The sequence below is a fragment of the Myxocyprinus asiaticus genome, chromosome 9 (assembly GCF_019703515.2).
Source record: "Myxocyprinus asiaticus isolate MX2 ecotype Aquarium Trade chromosome 9, UBuf_Myxa_2, whole genome shotgun sequence".
Classification (NCBI taxonomy): domain Eukaryota; kingdom Metazoa; phylum Chordata; class Actinopteri; order Cypriniformes; family Catostomidae; genus Myxocyprinus; species Myxocyprinus asiaticus.
The window spans coordinates 4,333,824-4,353,659 of record NC_059352.1 but is presented as its reverse complement, the minus strand read 5'-3'; the positions used below and the strand labels follow the sequence as shown (position 1 = coordinate 4,353,659).

Below are 19,836 nucleotides of genomic sequence, written 5' to 3'. Positions count from 1 at the left end.
TTCTATTGAATCTGGAATATTCCTTTAACCCCAAGTTATTAGTGGTAAGCGTTCTGCAAGTCGCTTTGGATAAAAGCATCTGCTAAAAGTATCGGTGAGGTGTCTTTGAAACAACTTTGTCTTCAGCGCTGTACTCAAAGGTGCAACAGTGACTCTTCTTTCTGTAAAATGTGTCTGAAAAATATTTATTTATACTTTTAGACCTTAGTCAACCATAATTACTATGAAGACATCTATATTAGCTGTATTATTGATGTGTTATGAAGGCTCAATACAGTTCTAGTTTGGCCTTCTTTTGCTTTATGTCTTTGCATATGCAATACCTCTTGTGCATGACCACAGTGTCTGACTTTTGAGTCATAAACAGCCTCTCTAAGAGGAAAATCCAAAGAGTCAACAAAGTAAGCCTCAGTCATTGCCCCGTTCCTGGAATGGCCCTGTGACTAAGCCTTTGTGATTTTGGTAAGAGCATTCTGGCAACTTCAGTCCCGCGAACACATCCAGTATTCCATGCTGTACCCCATTTGTTAGGAATTGTCTCAGAGTCCACTAGTTTTAAATCGATGCTCTGTAATTGATCATACTTTTTTAAGTTTCTCTGGACTTTATGGTACAGATATAAATTCTGAGCTAGTACCATAACACAAAGTAATTCAGTAAGTTGACATGCACTTTAAAATGATGATTTCAGTTGTAAGGATGGGCATCAATATGGATTTTACTGCAAAAGCTCATTTTCTTACTGAGTATGTTTTGTCTAGTTTTAGTAAAAAAAAAAAAAAAATATATATATATATATATATATATATATAAAAATGGACAAATTTACCTAAGCCAAATGACAAGATATTTTGTCTTGTTTTTAGAGAAATCTAACAGTTTAGTAACGCTTATGGGTGTAAGAAAAGAAAAAAAAAATGGCAATGGGGCAAGAAAAAAACTTGATTTAAAGAGAAAACTAAGTTATTTTTCTTACCCAGTTAGCAAATGGTTTTCTCTTGTATTAAGCATAAAATTTGATTCTAATTAATTTGAGTATATTTCAGTTCAAATGTCCAATTTGCTTACATATGAAAGAAATGCCCTCTCAGCTAATGCTGTAAATTATAGGTAAGCTACTAACTTGGTACATTACTAAAATATAAATTAAAATAAATTAACAACAGAGCCCAAAATATGCAGTTCAAGTGCTGTTTATTTAACAAATATATAATTATCAGTAAATTTTAAAGCAAATGTAAAAGATCAATCTTGGGATTTTAAGAATTGATATCCGGATCGTTCAAATGAAGATTGCGATTAATCTGACAAATTTATACTTGTAGAGTGACTATGCAAAAACCCACTGTAGCTCGATAATAACTGTGCATGTAAATGTACTGACTGTTGAGGAATCTGGTAACTCAGAGAAGCAGTACTGTCAGCAACTCAATGCTGCAATTGACAACAATACGTACTGTGTTGGAACTCTGAGATAGTGGGCAGGGACGGGTGTGTTCATTCAATGGGCGTCTCAATGAATGTGTGAGCTGTGTGGATTTCATTGCATTATTTACATTCCTGCACCACATGGAAATTTCTTCAGCATTATATACTGACTAAGAGCTCTGTTCGGTTCTCGAAAGACATTGGGAACGAGGAGGTAATGCGTCAGCACCGGACTTCAGCGAAATCTGTGCGTGCCATGTCATTCAATCATGAGTCGTGAAGTCCCAGCTGCCTGATGGGAAATTTAGGCATTTGTGCCTGTTTTTGAACAATCTTTCCTGACAATTGGCAGCTTGCTGCATCACGTAGAGCTCAATAGACTTCAAAGTTGCAGAAACTTGTTCTCATTTGCCATGTCTCTTTTTGAATGAAGTTGATTTTTCTGAAATCTGCTTCAAGATCAAAGGGTAAGATCAAAAGAACGCACTGCCAGATGTGAGTTGCACTTAGCATCAGAAATCTACTTTTTTTTTTTTTGGCATTGGATCAATGTATTTTGCGCAGCTGTTGTTCTTCCAGGACACTGTCTTGGTAATTTCAACTTTAAATCTCACTATTTGCTATAAACCTTACAAAAATGTAAAGCATGCCATGTTAATCAAACCGTACCATTATGTTAAAGTGCCATTTTACATAAATGTATGGTAATACCATGATTTGTGGACACTACCATGATGGCTAGGGCTGGGTATTGATACAGATTTCTTGATTTGATTCCAATTCTCAAGCTTCCGATTTTGATTCGATTTGATTCTGATTTAAGTTTTAATGTTATTTTCTCCCCCAGCTAATGCTTTGAATTAATTGCAGGGGACCTTCTAACTAGGTACGATATGAAATGTATGAATTTTAAAAATATATATTTTATCATTTGCTTTTCAGCATTTTTATCACATTTTTATTTCATTTAGTCAGTTTTAGAGTTATGAAAAAGTATTTTAGTTGTAATTCTTTCCAAGCATGTCAGTTTTTATTTTAGTTTACGAAAATGTTTTAGTTAACGATAATAACACTGTGTACCATGGTACTGGAATTCATGTACCATGGTATTTACATGGCATTCCAAAGTCATTCCAAGAATACCATGGTACTACAATGGTACATGTCCAAAAATCATGGTTCTTCTTGGTACAAGGCCTAATTTGTGTAAGAACAAGCCATGTCCAGGCAGAGTTGGCCTGCAGTTAGCAGCACTACTAGCTCTTGCTTTATTTGGAGCACCGAGAATGTTCAGGTCCCTGGGCGTGCTGATGTTGCATTTTGTCCAAAACAATCCCACTGTTTTTCAGACTCCGAAGTGGATGTCTAAATTGGTCAGTCCTCCCCTCCCGTCCCTACAGCTTTGTCTCAACCCCCCACCCCCCTACCCCTTGACTACAGCACGCCTCCCTCTGCCTCCCCTCCCCTCATCCTTTGCTCTCCTCTCCTTATTTGGGCAGAGTGTTTGGGAGTGCAGGTTGGGGAAGAGGGTAGAGCGAGAGGGGGCTTGGTTGACATAAGCGAGAGAGAGAGAGAACTCACGCCGCACTTCCTTAATAAGGACATGTCTGGAATTTAAGCCCAACTCTCCAATAGAGCGGCTTCTCTGCACTCCCTGTACACACGCCTGTCTTTCACCCTCTACTCCAGTACATGTACGCACAAAATGCATAGATTTTTTTATTTGAACATACAGCCATGTCTTGTTCATAGAGTAAGCAAATCATATACTGTTTGTTAACTTGCGCAATGTCATAAGGTGATTTTATGTGGTAACATTGCAGAATACATTCCACATTAGTTTATTCTAAAAACGTGAAGGGTGTGCTATATAATTAGTGGTGGTTGAAAAAGGCAAACCCCCCCAGTGTGTATCTTGACCCACATCATTTGTGCAACAGACATGCATGATACCCAAATCGTGCATATTGTTTTAGAAGATGCACTGTGCACTTGTAATATGCACTATGCATTCAGCCATGAATGGAAAGGTTTTTTTCGTACACAAAGCATTCACTGTTTTTGAGCTGACGGAAGTGACGTTTCAAACGCACGTGATGCGTTGCTGCTAGCTTCAGCATGTTAGCCAAACTCAGTTCAACACTTGTATCTCTAATAATGTGCATATTTACACAGCATGGGCTGATTGTAAAGCTTCTGGGGCTTCAGCGTGCCTCCTCGGGGCCAATGGCCTTTGGCCCGCAAATTACCCTTGGGCCAAAGAAAGCCAACTTGGGATTGAGGCGGGGTCAATGTCAAAGGCGGAGTTTCGCTGAGTCAGGTCAGAGGTTTCATCGCCAAGATCACCGAACTTGCAGGTTGTGAATCCAGCACACAACGGTACAGGTTCGGGAAAAATGAAAACAATTGCAGGTACAGTACAAATCCGTTAAACACACAATGGACAAAGCGGTGCCCAAAGATCATGGTTCGAGATCATGGATGGTGTGCTGGGACATCGTCCCTCTGTCAGTGGATAGACCACTCGGGACACCATGGCAGTTACAGTCGGTGAGTTGTCAACGCTAACTTATCTTGCTAGCTAGTAGGCCTGTCACGATTATTAAATAACCGTCTGATCACGGTTATTTGATCTAACCGCAGTTATTTGAGACAACCGCGATTATTGGGCATTCAAATTCCAATCACATTTTAATGCCCATATAAGGGAATTTTAATCGAATATACTGTATGAATGCCATGCACATGTTTGTGTGTCATTCAGTTGAACTCCAAGTCTGAGCATCACTGAGCCGCACCGCGGAGGTCAACCAGCTCCTGACCTGAAGAGCGCATAAAGCGCTCTGATGCGCACACTGTTAGCAGAGGCTCATGCAAAACTCCTGTGAAAATATAAACAAACAAGTATAAACTTTGATAGTGAACGCAAAGTGTTCCAGTTTCACTTTAAATGATCGTGTAATGGCAAATGTTCCTGGTTCATACACGCAGTGTTAATGACATGCAGTGACAAAGAGGAGACGCACACTTACTCTATTTCTGTGGGTGGGTTTTAGGGCAACGCTGCGGGGCTATTGACCTGATGATGGGAATGCAGATCGATTTTGGTCTCGCTGCTAGAGGTCCGAGGCTATTGGCCATGGCTGGCCAGTTGATAGCCCTGGCTCGCACTGGCCCGATAGTGGAAAAGTGGCTATTGTAGATCTGATAGTGCTAAATTGCTTTTATCAGCCGATACCGATGTTTGGCCGACACATCTGTCCATCTCTAGTGCTATTATTTTTCGAAGCATTTGATCTTATTTGATTTTTATCTAGTGGATGATAAAGAAGGGACCTGAGTGGTATCTAAAGACCTGAAACTGGATGCACCCGCTTACACAAGTTACAACTTAGTGCCCATTTATTTTATAACTAGTCTACTAAATATTTGAGCATTGCACCATTAAACTTTGGTTAAACATAACCCTACATATAAACTAAATATTTACGGAAGCCACCGACCAGGAGTAAAAGTTGGGGAAATAACAGCAATATCTCATGTTTTGCGTGACAGACTTCTGTCCTTATATATATAAATGAAACCAACCTAAACTCGCATGTCGTCCGGTGTCACTGACATGCCAAGTTTCAACAAATTTTGATACTGCCATGAAAAAATTACCAGTCTTTTGTATTGGCATTTATTTATTGCCTCATTAATTTTATATAGGGGCAATTCCACAAAAATGTCAACCCTACCATGGTAAAATGATGATTTCAATCTTATTTAAATTCATCATGCAGCCTTGATGGGTAGTATAACGTAATAAAATATATCTCAGAGGTTGAAGTCTGCAGATTTCAAAGCATTTTGGATGGTTTCCTCTTATGATGTAAGTGCTGCTTTCACAACTGTAACGTAACAAAGAAATGTCACATCCGTAATGCCTGTTTTTCCCCATTTACGTGAAAAAGACAATAAATAAATAAAAAAAATTAGGAGTGCCAAACCTTCTACATTCTGTGGCTATTATAATAATGTGCATTTCAATTCAAAGAATTTTTACAAAGTGTGTGGTCTCCCAAAAACTTGGGTGTACATTTTTGTCACATCCGTAACGCAAGCTCATTTCCTGATCTAAACTGGAAAAAAAAAAACTTGTCCAGACTGAAACTTTTCTGATGTCTGGACACTTTTTGCAGGGGTCTATGATTATACATAAAAATTGTTTGATATACTTGTTGTGAGTACTTTATATATGAAGCTACATTTTCACTGCATATGTCACATCCATAACGCTGGAATTGCCCATAGGGTACAGTTCCTGAATGTTATTTACATATTTAAATATACGTTTTTTTTTTTTTTTTTTTACGGAATATATTTCAGTGGAAATTAATGTATTACCGCTGACAGTTACGTGAGACAAAATAATAAAATACAAAAATGAAGTGCTGCTTATTGGATCAATAAAGGTAAATCCTACACAGAATATCATAAGGTGGGCTCTTTTTACTATTTTATGCCCTTGTTAAATGGTTCTCAAGTTCCTTAGATGTAAAGAGTTTACGGTTTTTTGACCTCTGTGCAGTCAAGTCCATAAGGACTAGTGAGTGTGAATGAGTTTGTGTTTCTACTTTAAACCTTGAGCCCCTGGACAGGACTGGCGTTCTCCATTTGAGATAAGCCCATGGCATGTAATATTGGTTCTTCTATCAGAGAAAGTCATCTCCTTCACTTCTGTTTGACATTTATTCTCAAAACATTCTGAGGTTCTGTAATACTTATGTTGAACATGCAGTGACTGCAACCATCCTAATCTGACTAAACATTGTTTGTCGTCCCTTGAGAAGCAAATGCATCGCTAATTATTCACTCTCTGGCTTTGGATAGAGGCCTGGGTCCGCAATGTCGAAAATTAATTAGACTGCTCACATATTCCAATAGTTTCCATGCCATTGTTTTACTCATTCTGTGTCTCCAGGCTGCCATGTCAAGCTTATTCTTTCAGCGTGTGTGTAACCAGAGCGTTTGAATATCCCCAAAGGAAGGTCGCAATCGGAGTCAGCCATATTTACCCAAGCTGCGTTTTTTTGTCAACATCAGCAGAAAATGAAATAAAAGAATGAAATATGTTGGCATACTAGTGACTCCCGGGACCCAATCCTCATGAACAATACCATACGACAAAGAGTCAGCCTGAAAAACGCTTAAGATCTCTTAACCATTTTCAGACGCTTAAGACGGCCACATTGGGCTGCTCGTTCCTAACCACAGGCATTTTTGTAGGCCAGTCCTAATTATCTAATCCTTTCAAATGGGATTTTTTATAATGTCAAAAATTCATTTGTCATTTTGCAAATGTTAGAGGAAAGGAAACCATAATAAGAGTTACAATTGCTGTTGTCTTCATTAGTTGTGGAGGGAATTAAGTGTAAGCTTTAAAGGTACTCAAATTTTTGGGTGAGCAGTTCTGAATGAAGTGAGTGATGTCGATGTGAATGGGGTGGATTGTTTCTATTAAAGGAGATGAGAGGATTTTCTCAGAATAATTTGCTTGATCTCTATGACCACAGTATAATGATGATGATAGGTAATCTCTTTCTCTCGGCCTCTCTTTCTCTTTTTTTCATTAATTGCATAGTGTGGGGGCTCGTGGCAGGGCCCGGTAGGAGCCGACACCATTGCGTCCAACAAGTGGAGTGCAAACGGCAGCCCGGAGCAGGGGCTGGAGGATGGGAGTGATGAGCTGGACAAGGCAATGGACGGAGACGCCGAGGGCGTATGGAGCCCAGACATCGAACAGAGCTTTCAGGAGGCGCTGGCAATCTACCCGCCCTGCGGTCGGCGCAAAATCATCCTCTCGGACGAGGGAAAGATGTATGGTAAGTGAGCTTGGGTGTACAGGACTGCTTGCTGTTAAAAAGTTTGAAACATACATTATGTTATGACCTAATAAGATGTGATGGAAGATAAATCTCTTCCACGTTAAGGTGCGTTCACATTGCACATCACATTATGCTTAATAATAAGCTGACAGCGTGTGTGGTCATGTGAGCCTTAAAAGGTTTTCCTTATAAAAGGTTTAAGAAAAAAACATTTGAGACACATAGATTTTGGACCATTACCCTAATTTCGCATTGCATGTAAACACATTTACCAGCGATCTTACCAGCTTATCCAATGTACGCAAGTGTTGTGAGAGTGCCTGTTTACGTTATGATGTCAAAAGCATAAAATGATCCGATGATTTTAAGTTAATGTAAAGGCGTGGTCACATTTACCGTATTTTCCGGAATATATAGTCGCATCTGAATATAAGTTGCACCTGGTCAAAATCGCCTTGTTGAGAGAAAAAAAAAAACATGTATAAGTTGCATCTCTGTTGTATATGGTAGGAACTAGGACCCAGGAGCCGGCGCCCGACTTCCTTCAGCCGCTCAAAAAGGGAGAAAAAACGCACTCTGTGAAGATAACTTTAGGATTTAAGCATCGCTTCACACCCATAATTTATATTTGGGAATTTTCAAATTACTTTTATGCATAGATTTTACTGCTTTAGCATTGTCCCAGATCCAGACTTCTAAACTATGAAAGTCCATCATAAAAATTAGGGATGCGGTTATAGTTAGGCTAGGGTTAGATTTAGATCTATTGAATTGGATTGGATCTGTTAAACACATGACAGGTCAAAAATTTTAAGAGAGCCACAATAAAAGATAAACAGAAGATAAAAAGATGAAAAGAAAACTTAACTAAATATAATAACATGATGATTGATATAAAAAAAAAGTAATTTCGTACTTCTAAAACATTTATGCACTTCTGTTTTTGCAGTTCAAAACAAAAAGAACTCATTTCACATACATTTCACTTGTATGTACTGTATATGATAGAACATTACAAATTCATACTATTCATATGTCATGAAAAAATAAAACGTGTAAACCAAAGAAGCAATACCCGCTTTTTGTGGGAACTGTATTGTAGTGGTATAATGGATAATTGATCTTTCCATCCAGACCGCTAGAGGGTGCCGCTTTCTTACACAGCGCTGAATGCAGAAATGCAGCCTTTCAAGGTTTAGTAATCGTGCAAGGCCACATTGTGATTTCAGTCATAATTCAATCAATCATGCAGCATTAATGGATACCGTACAGATATCCAGAAGTCAAAGTCTGCTGGTTTTAAAGCATTTTGGATTATTTCCCTTATCATGTAGCCTATAGGTAAGTGCCACTTTCACAAGTGTCTCATCCATTTATGGCAGTTTTTCTGCATTAACATAAGAATGAGAGAAGAATAATTAAATATAACATGTTCTTAGGAATGCCAACGCTTCTACATCTTGTGGCTATTATTATTTCTGGATTGTGCGTTTGAATTCAGAGTTTTTACAAAGTCTGTTATTAATTATAAATCAACCATCGGTTTTTCATATTGGCATTTTCATGCTTATAATCGATATACTGATGGTTTTAATTTGACCAATAAGTGGCCAATAAATATTGGCAGATAATATATTGCTGCATCCTTAATAAAAATGCTAATTATTATGTTTAAAACTGTGGTAATCCCAAAAAAACCAAAAACTTTGAAATAAACCATTTCAAAAACATAATTTATTTCCAGCACCGTCATTTCCACTACAGAATTCTATTAAACACAATAAAGAATTTGAGGTGTGCTGGAAATGATACTGTGGTGAGAGTTTTCATGACTTTCAGAAAATTACATAAGTCTCCTGTGATGCATGTACATACACCACTGGACATTGTTTATAGACAAATGGTGAGAACAATGTTTTAATGAGACTTAACTTTCTAGAAGTCCACAGTGAGGTTGAAGAAACACCCATTTTTCAATTTAAGAAAAAAACCTTCACAGTTTTCACTTTGATCAAGGAGATAGTGATTAGCTGCCATGTCTTTTTGATTACATCTCTGCACTGCTGGTTTTGTGATAGAGAGGGCTTTGTGTCTTTGCTGGTTGCAAGACAAGTGTTTCTGGATAGAATGGGTAATGGGAGGGGCAAGGACAAGCAGGGATGGAAACTAGAGAAAAGATAAGAGAGAGGGAGATAATGGACCGATGGAGAGGGATTGTGATCCACTCAAGTATCCGCTGAGAATTGTCAGTTAGCACATGATATCTTGCATACCAGTAGCTGAATCCATGCACACGTGCCATTTGCTCATTCATAAACCTTCATGAAATGTCTCTCCTTCTCTCTCTCTCTCTCTCTCTCTCATGTGCCACCTGCTCTTGTGTAATCTCATATTCGGTAAAGCTAAAGGTCTAGAATCGGTTCAGTAGCAGTCATCAGTGGCTTCTTATGGTGTAGGTGTCCAATTTTATTTGATGAAAGAAGCTTCTCGTTCGAAAATGAAATTGAAAAGGATCTTTACCATGTACTTAAACGTGCTCACTCAAACTCCCACGCATCCATCTTCACACACGCACATACACACAAACGGCTTAGCCAGCAGTTGAGGTTTCAGAACTCAGAACAGCATATAAAACAGGCCTGAACTTGTCATAGAGCAGGGTGGGGGACTATGAGCCAAGCAGCCGACAGTTTTCTCAAGAACACATCTCTCTTATTGTGTTTCGCGCTCTGCCCCTGCTTGTTGCCCCCTCCTCTTTGTCTTTTTTACTCCTCAGTTTGCCCTAAGCCTCAAACTGGTTTTATTTATCATCTCCGATCATTAGCAACTCGTTTCCAGTTGTGCGAAGATTGCTGTTTATTTTCCTTTTTCCCTCCCTCTCACCCAGTTAAAAAAGTGGCAAAACCAGCTCTGTTTGTCTTGCTCAATCAAGGTTTGTTCCCCCACAATATCACACTCTCACCCTTCCTCCTCCGTTTACTTTTTTAACTTTCTAGTTCTTCCTTCTAAATGACGTAAGTCTGCCTCGAGGCAGAGCACTTTAATAACTCCAGGTGCATTCATTTTTTGTTTGTTCGTTTGTTTGTTCATTTTAAAAAGAATAGGCAAAAACGAGACAATGATTTTTTATTTATTTTTTTTGTTCAAAAACAGAACTATGAAAAATAAGATCAATTTCTTGTGTGTTTGCCCATGCGTGAAAAAAGAGTATGAAAACTAAATTCTAAACAGAATTGTTTAAGAAACGGAAAAATGAGCAATCGGCTCAATCTCTCGTGATTTTGCGAATGGGTATAAAATTAATATACAGCTTTGTTGTTAAAAGCAAATGTTCAAGCTACACAAGCTTTTTGCGCTCTTAGTGTTGCCGCTTTGGCCACTATAGTGGATGGTCCGTGTACGTTGAGTTCACTTTTTTTTTGGAAATAATGTGCACAATGCACATCTGTATGTTCTTTCTTCAGGTTACCGTAGTAATCTTTGTAAGTGCGCACCAGTTTTTTTAGTGACTGTCTGAACCGCATTTGGCTTATCAGGAGACGCCATAACCATTGCGTTGTTAAGTTGAAGTTCAGTTTTGAAGACGCTGCATTCTGTTCCATTTAGCTGCGCTCTGTCAAAGTGTTTGAAACACTCGCCTGCTGTATATGCGTTGTTTCAGCGCGTTGAGTCCGCTGCCATACTGCCTGGTGTATGTGTTTGTTTTCGTGTGTCCAAGTGTTCACTCTTGAGGGGAAAGCCTCGTTGCTCCGTATTGTGTTTGCTGTGATTCATGAAGCATTCCATTCAACTCGGAGAGTCCGAATTTCCACCTTTCAACTGGGGAAAGCGCAATTGAATGACACTTTATATCGGACATCTAACTTAGAAACTCATGTGGAAATCTTCATTCAACAGGTGTGTGTTACATCACGCAAACATGACACCACCCAGGGCAGGGAGGTTTACAGTCAGTGACAAACGTTCGCTTTTATTAAATGTATTTATTAAATTTTTATTAATGTCCATTAACAAGTCAAAGTTCTTACGATGATAAAACGTGTTTAGCAAACGTTTTGCAGAGACAGGTGTTCAAAACACGTAATTACACTCTCTTTTGATTATCGTAACGATAGCATTGCAGCGTCGTAAATCAATTTGGTTGCTATGAGACGTCTCTGATAATCAATGTACCCCTCAAAATCACAATGTAATCAATCTCAAAATTAAAAATAAGCTTCCTCTTTGACACGTTTGTATTTAGTTGTCAGGTAATTGTCACTGGATTTGGAATTAAGTGAAAAGTCACATCATGATCGATCATTGCTGCCATGTCTGAGTACCCAAGTACTCAAGTACTCGTGCCCATCCCTAGTTATGATGTTATCATGCAGCCCCTCAAATTCAGCAAACTAAATTGGAAGAGAATTGCTGACAGGAAGCTGTGGCAGCAGCTGAATGAGAGAATTGCTTCACCCTGTTGTAACTTGATACTGCGTCTTTTAAAAGCAGCGAGATACATGGCAGTGGTCAAAGACTCTGTGTAGTTCATGCTCATATACAAAATAATTAAAAATAGTCCAGATGGGTCCCCTTTGGTGTTATGATAGTGTAGAGCCGAGGAGGGCGGGGCCGGGCTGGAATGAGACACACCCGGTCCCCAATCAGCCTGATGGGGCGTGTGAGGGATAAAGGCGGCCGGGGATGACAGTTCGAGAGAGAGAGAGAGAATTGCAGGCAGCTGTACTGTGTGTTTTTGGTTGTGTGTTTTGTTTAAATTGTTCATTAAATTATTATTTAAGTTGTCAAGCTGGTTCTCGCCGCCTCCTTTCCACTGAACCCCCTTACACTGGTGCCGAAACCCAGGAAGGAGGAGGGATTCCCGTCGCAGAGTCCTCGTCACTGCCGTCCACCCAGGGGAGCGCCGCTGCCGTCCGACGTGGGACGGAGTAGCCCGACCACCCGGACGCGGGGAACGGCCGCCGTCCGCGAGGCGAGTTGGGACGGGACTCCCCGACCGCCTGGAGCGAGGGAGCCACTGCCGGGGGCGGAGAAGTGCCCTGCCGTCCCCCGGGAACGCGGAGGGGTCGAGAGAAGACCGCCATCCGCGGGGGGGAGGAGGGAAGCGACTCCCCGACCGCCTGGAGTGGTAGGGCTGCTGCCAGTGGCGGAGGAGTGTCCCCACAGGACGCCGGGAACGCGGAGGGGCGTTCTGTCCGCTGGGGGTCGGAGGTCTGACTCCGGTCCGCCCGGGGAGGAGCGGCTGCAGTCCGCCTGAGAGGGTGGAGTAGTGATCGAGGATCACGCGACGGCGCATCAGAGAACCTTTGAGTTTCTTTTTCTCTCTCTCTCCTCTCTCTCTCTCTTTCTCTGTCGCTCCATGTTGGCCTTTCCCTCGCCATTTTGTTTTGTTGTTTTTCCCCTCCTGTCTTCTCCCAGGTCGAGGAAGGCAGGGATGACCCGCCGGCAGTCGGGGCGTAAGGCATGCCCCCTCCCCCCCCGGAGAGGAAGGGTGGGGGGGATGTACGTCATGCCGGGGGCTCCCCGGCCTGAGGCAACGCCGGGAGGAGTGTAGAGCCGAGAAGGGCGGGGCCGGGCTGGAATGAGACACACCCGGTCCCCAATCAGCCTGATGGGGCGCGCGAGGGATAAAGGCGGCTGGGGACGACAGTTCGAGAGAGAGAGAGAATTGCAGGCAGCTGTACTGTATGTTTTTGGTTGTGTGTTTTGTTTAAATTGTTTATTAAATTATTATTTAAGTTGTCAAGCCGGTTCTCGCCTCCTCCTTTCCACTGAACCCCCTTACAGTTAGGAATAGTAAGCCACCGAAGGCCTGCTCTCTTGACTTGAACTGCGCGCCAGTAGGTAGGGCCAAGGGTGTGATGACACATGTTGTAGGATGTGTAAATACAAATGAGCAATGTGTCGTGACGTCACAAACAGGCAGATTTCAACATGAGATGTTTCAGCAGGGTGGCAACTATAAATGCTCTTTTTAGACTGGGGAGAAAGTTTTGAGTTCTGAAATTTACAGTATGCTTTTATAGTATGGTTACCTCTTATATGGTTGACTCCTTTAAAAAAATGTATTTACAGAATCTATTTATTAATTATATATATATATATATATATATATATATATATAATCATTTTGAAATCAGCTCAATTTCTCTCTTTTTATGCTGCACTTTTTACTCTGGGATATTGAAGTTTTAAAAACTCACCGCTAAAATTATTTCTTCATCCATTGTGAATATTTAGCATAGCTATGTATGAAGCACACAGAGGTCACTGCCAGACCAAGCAAATTCCTATTGGTCAGCGATGCAGATTCGAGTCTCAAAGTTCACCAAACATGAACCCCACTAGAAGATTGTGTAGGGAAATTTTTTGCCACCGGAAGTTCCATCAAGAGAAATTCCCGATCACACGGATTCTTTTTTTAGTTGACTGTATTTTGCCCACAGAATTTTGCAGTGCAAAGGTAAATGTGACTGTGCGTTTATAATTATTGTTTTTTAATAAAAACAAAAAAAACACAAAAAAAAAAACCCGAATGAATCTACTTGGTCAGTGGGCATTAGCGTTAACTTCTTGTATGCGTAAATGTCTTCTATGGTCAATTTTCTCTTTCAGGTTAACTACTATTGTTGCGGAGCAGCAGTTCAAAGAGAATAGTGTCAGTTAAGGTTAAAGTACAGCTAGCTACCGGAATGATAACATGTCCAGTTTATTGGCACAGATGATTGAAGTTAACTCTATTGCCCCCTTTAGCACTGAGGTTGTTACCACCATATTACCTCAAGAATAGATTATGCTTTTGCAATGCATTGGTCAAACATTTATGTTTGTGTACTATTGCAGAGTATGTTTGTTTGTTTTTTTCCCCAAACACTTCTAAGATGATGAATTTATTCAGTTTTTAGAAAATGTATGGCTAAGGCAATACCATGTCTTTTGTTCAGATGTGTTTTGGTAATGGCAGATGGATGGTCTAGTTTGGCTGAATTGGGAGGGCCCAGGTGTTTGGCACTGGTTTCCTCCTCCTCTGTCTGTTCTCCCTATCTCTCCTGAGAGAAACAGACAAGACAAAACCAAGTGCTGGTTTCAATTAGCCAGCCCAGCCTAGAGATGTAAACCAGACTTGGAGAATGCGCGGCACACTGACAGGAAGCGACCAGAACCCAGTGTCGGTGAGGAAAAGTGGAAACCTTCCCCATACAGAATACAATGCTAAACCTCAATATCTATCCAACTGTCCCATGAGGATTGCTGTTGGTGTGCCTTGTGTGAGTGACAAATTCATTCAGGCACTTATTTCGTTTAGGGTGCTGCCTTAGAAGGTAGCTGCCTATGTAAAAATCAAGGCAGCTCTCTAGATTTTGGAACAGAATCTGAGTCTTCAGCTTAGTCTGAGGTTACATCATCCAGGCTTTATCCTCCCCTTCGCTGTTAAAAATAAACATATTTACTGACTCACTGTTTAGTCGGAAGGACACTCCACTGCTCTGTATTACAGACTTTGGGACTGGCTGATTAGAAAATACTGGAATAATGACATTGTTGATAGGGCATTGTTGGCATTTTCTACAAGTTTATGCCTGTGAGTGTCTGGTATTAATATCTAAGGTATGTTGTACTGTTGAGGGATTCCCTTGACCAAATTTTGAAATGTCAGGGCCATATGATGTTCTTGATTAAATTTTTTTATTTCCTTCACATTATGTTTAATGTATCATTTAATGCAGATTTGTGGGAAAGTTTTGAGATTTTTGCAACACAACCAGCTTCACTAGCATGTCGTTGACACTTTTGCTCTCACAGCTGACCGGTGAGCTGTTAGGAAAGTGCATGTTGGCCTCATGGAGTACCTGCTCTTTCCTGCAACTGTAAACACCTTCTCCATTTACATGTAGTCATCTGAGGATTAATTGGCAGGGCCTGAGCTCAAAGCCCACGCACGAGGAGGATGACGTCAGCGTTCATAATACCATCATTTACGTGAGGAACGGCAGCTGCTATGGCCCTGTTAACACGCCTGAAGGAGGCCTGAAAAGGCCGCACTGTAATGTGAAGTGCAGATCCAACACTTTTTTAATATTACTAACATTGGAAATAAGTGTTGCACCGACACAGCTTTGTGCCATTTTTATTGGGGCTGGATTTTAATTCAGTTTCATTTTGTCAGTGTACAAAACTGATTTGCCTCAAAGGGCGTATCTATAGGGTTGTCAAATTAAAATTAGAAATTTGAATATTCCTTGAATTGAAAAAAAATAAATAAAAAAATGCACATTCGAATGCTAAAACTGCGCATTTTAATTTTGGATGTGTGCCCAGCACTGATGATTGCTTCAGATCGATCGCATTCTTGCGCTAAAAAAGGCTAGAAATTGCGCAACAAATACAGTTTAACAGAAAGCAGATGTCTCAAGATACTTTTAAAAGTTATATTTAATTAGACACAGTATCTAAAAACAGCGCTCCTGCACGAGACACTGAATAAACAAAAACAAAGCGAAACAAAGACGTTCGTCTAGCACTAGCACGTATTTACAAAGAAAAACAAATGGATGGTTGCAAAAGCGTTCGGTGTGAACAGCCCCTTACTGTTGTGTCTTGCACTCTTATAAGCATTCTGTGATTAAGCAATGAGTTTTTTAAACACTTTGTCAGGAAAGATGTTCAACTTGGAAATGTGTTTCTCGAGATCCTCACGTTCGGTTGTGTTCTGTCTGTTTGAACAGCCCCTGGCCTGGGCTCATAGTCTGAGCCGCTTCACCACAGAGTTCAGCCGAATACCACTGCTATCTGGGAATATTGCTACCCTACATAGAACAGTAATAAACAAAAAACAAAGTGGTATTTCGCTGTTATTATGAAGCTTGTGTCTTGGGTAGTATACTTTGGCATCAGTGCAAGTGTTCAACAAATCAATGTAATTACCTGTAAATAGAACAAATTTTGCAATTAAACAATGTCACAAAAAATAAAATATGCAATATAATGTCATAATTATCAATTGAATACATGGATTTGTTCATTTTTAAAAAGCTACAATTTGTCCAAAAATGATGAAAAACTAATCAAATATAATTTGTAAAAGTAGTATTATTGTAAAGTACCTAGATAGAAGGTTTCCTGTATAATAAACAGCATTAGCTGGGAGAGAATTTCTTTTTTGAAAATTTAAGCAAAAGGGACATAACTGAAATACACCCATATGAATTGATATCGAATCGCAAATCAAACTGAATCGAGAGCTTGTGAATAGGGAAATCTGTATCAATACACAGCCCTAATGGGCTCACAGTCAAAAAGTGTACTTTGATAGGCTGAGCACTTGATTGTGCATGAGATGGGACGGCAAAGTATACTCTAGCCTTAAGCATTCTTTTGTTTTTGTTGTTTATTGGAGTCAAGGTGAACTTTCGTTTTCTGGACTCCTTGGCCACTGGTGTAACCTGCACTCTTTACCGACACCGGTGCGTGTCATACACAAAATGACAAGCCAGCTTATGAGATTTTATACAACTTATGATGTGGACCGACTGAGCCAAAACGGCCTTCCTTAATCTCCCCTTCTCAGCGTCTTGGCTTTGCCCAGTGATTCACAACCCAGTTGAATGACAGAAATGCCGTCTGTCTGGTTTCATTGCTATTAAAGTGTCAAGATATTTTCCACCTGTGAGAGATTATTCCACCTGTGTTTCAACTGTTTCAACTTTGGAGGAGAAGCTTGCAATGTGCCCTTGGCTTCAGGATGGAGTAACTCTGAAAACCCTGAGAAGAGTTGGTGTGGGCTAACCCTCCTTAGGTGTCCATTTTGCTCAGCAACATGTTTATCAAGGATAATAGTTTCAATAGAGTATGAAAGGCATTTGAAGGGCATGCAGGTTTGTCAGATAAGGTAACTCTGATGTGGCCACAAGGAAAGGGCTTGCCAAGCTTTGCCATGTTGTCTATTTTATAGATGTTTGATTCGTTACCCATTAAGCACTTAAAATGAATCAAAAGCAGAGGAAGAGGAACCACAGGAATTAACGTTCAAGTCTTTGTTCTAAAGGAAATATAAGCTTTAACGAGGATTCAGTGGGGAAAAGGAAAAAGAGTTTAAGAGCTATAGACCTTAATCAAAGTAGTCATATTTAAATGAACAAATAAAAATGAGGCTGCGAGGGATGGATATTGAGTATATTCAAAGTCATGTCGTCAGTAATTACACTGGCCATATTTTGTAAATACATCTTTCCAAAAAATTCAAGTTGGCAAAAATGGAACATTTTCCATGTATTGTTGGCTGAACGGTACAGCATATTTAACCGACTGTATTTGTATCCCTCACAGCCTCGTTTTTTTGTTTCGTATAGTTCAGTTAATAAATGGCTCATCTAAATACGAGACCCTTTTTCCGTTCGTCTTGCTTCCGGAAGTGTTTTCCCCATTCATTTTGTCCATAGGGATTTCAAAAAACCCTTCATAAAAGCATTCAAAGCCATGAACCCAACCAACCATCTTTGATGTGAATCACAATATTACAAACTTTTTGAATTGAAGCAAAAACGTATTTAGAAATCGGACAAAGAGCCGAAGGTACAAGACTGTGTACTTAACGTTTTGAAGCATTGCGAATGATGTAATCGAATTAAAAACGATGGAAAAATATAAAACTATTGATTGAAGTTGTTATAAATATGGAAGCAATATATTTTAATTTTGTTGCAAAATATTCAGATATATATACAAATAGTTGGAGAGTGTAGGAAAACCTTCTCGATAGCGTCATCAACAATGTGTCATGGAAGTGGCCGGTCGCCGTGAAGCTTGTTTGCCGTGACTCTCGGATTGATGGATCTTTCTCTCCAGAACCATGGGTAGTGTAGTTCACCAGGAACTCTGCTTTTAAAAATGAAGTTAAAATCACACAGACCAATGGCTTCAACAGGTAACATTGCTTAACAAGCTCAGAGCACTCGGTAGGTCTGTCTTCAAAGGATTATAAATTATCTTTAAAAATCAATTACTAACAGAACCAGACTGCTGCGCCAGAACCCTTCCGGTTACCACTCCCTAGCTTTAACCACTACACCACATCAGCCCTTGAGGTTGACCTGAGTAGACACGTACTCCTGAACTGGAGAACCATGGATATTCATACACAGTGAGTGCACATGTCTCCCACTTGCGGACATGGTCTGAGAGCAAACATTGAGAAGAAATTTCTAGAGGGATGAAGAGATGGAGGGTCACAATATTGGGCACAAAGGGGTCCGTGTTATTCTTTGCCACTTGCAGGACTGTCCGTGGCAGGTGTGGGTGTCCGTTGGGGAGGACAGGGTGAGCTTCAGCTGCCAATTGTTGGCAGAAACAGCAAAGCCCTTTGTGTTTCTGTCTCTCTCTATTTTTTGTCATTCTCTCCCCCTCTCTCTCAATGTGAGCTCCAGGCTGTTGCCCTCATCAAATCAAGTTGTGTGGTGCAGATGTCACAGGCGGAGTGGAATGTGAGGAATGCGGAGGCAGAAAGAGAGAGGGTGTGACTGGGGAAGGGTGTGCAGAAACAAAACTCAACTCTGTTCAGTGGTCTCTCACTCAAAACTGCAAACATGTTTGTAAGGGTGCTGATCTTAAGGCAGGTGAAATTCATGAAGAAATGTCTGGGTAATAATTACGACTGCAACCAAAATGGTAAAAATAAAGTCAGTTATTTTCCTTAATCTTTTATTTGCGATTTATTTATTTATTTATTTTATGTTGGGGACATATGCATGTCATATTCCTTAGGCACCCCACTAACTGCTGCTTAAACTGCAAACTTAATTGACCCTCTTAGCAGCATGTAAAACAAACTTATTCCAAAACTGAATAAATTACACAGAGAAAGTGATCAACGGACATGAATGTCATGCTCAAGCACTGCAAAAAAGCGTGCTGTAAATAGAACATTTTGACGCAATGGGAGTAGAGCTAAATGAAATGCTGTAACTTATCCCGATTAGTTAATTGTGGCAGCTGTAATTGTAATCTCCATTATTAATTAGATTGATTATACCCTAGTAATAACCCCCAGATACAGTGGGGGTGGGGGGGTGGGGTGTAATTGCAGAAGGAATATGAATCCTAATTTAGGGACCATTAAAATGCTTTACATTCTCAAATGTTTTTTTTTTTTTTTTTCAAATTCTCATTGCTAGAATGCAAAACAAATAATATTATTAGAGGTCAACCGATAGTGGATTTTGCCGATACCGATATAACTAAGGGTGGTGGAAACGTCTGATGACCGATCAAGCGACCGATAGTTTTTAAATTCGATTTAAAAAATGTAAAAAGAATGTCTTTCCTGACTATGATGGGCACAGACATTGAGGCTAAAAGAGTCCATAAGTATTCAACCAAATTCACAATAATAACCAGAAGAAGAAAAAAATACGATTTTTTTTTGCATAATGTGGAGCTTTTAACTAAACAAGCCCGAAACGCACAAGAGGCTCTCATTTTGAAATAATGGAGACTTGGCTTCGTTACAGTGATCTATATTTAAGTATTTACCAAATTAAGA

The 19,836-nt window shown here is 40.0% G+C and overlaps 1 protein-coding gene across 8 annotated transcripts in view; it reads left to right on the top strand.

Annotated features, from left to right (window-relative positions):
* Positions 1-19,836, top strand: part of LOC127445655 (transcriptional enhancer factor TEF-5-like) — a 79,029-nt gene that overhangs the window by 19,049 nt on the left and 40,144 nt on the right. For all 8 annotated transcript variants that reach the window (XM_051705880.1, XM_051705876.1, XM_051705875.1 and 5 more), the window contains one exon: positions 7,055-7,295. In XM_051705880.1, the coding sequence (XP_051561840.1) occupies positions 7,172-7,295 (124 nt within the window). In that variant the 5' untranslated portion in view covers positions 7,055-7,171. The remainder of the gene's footprint in view (positions 1-7,054; positions 7,296-19,836) is intronic.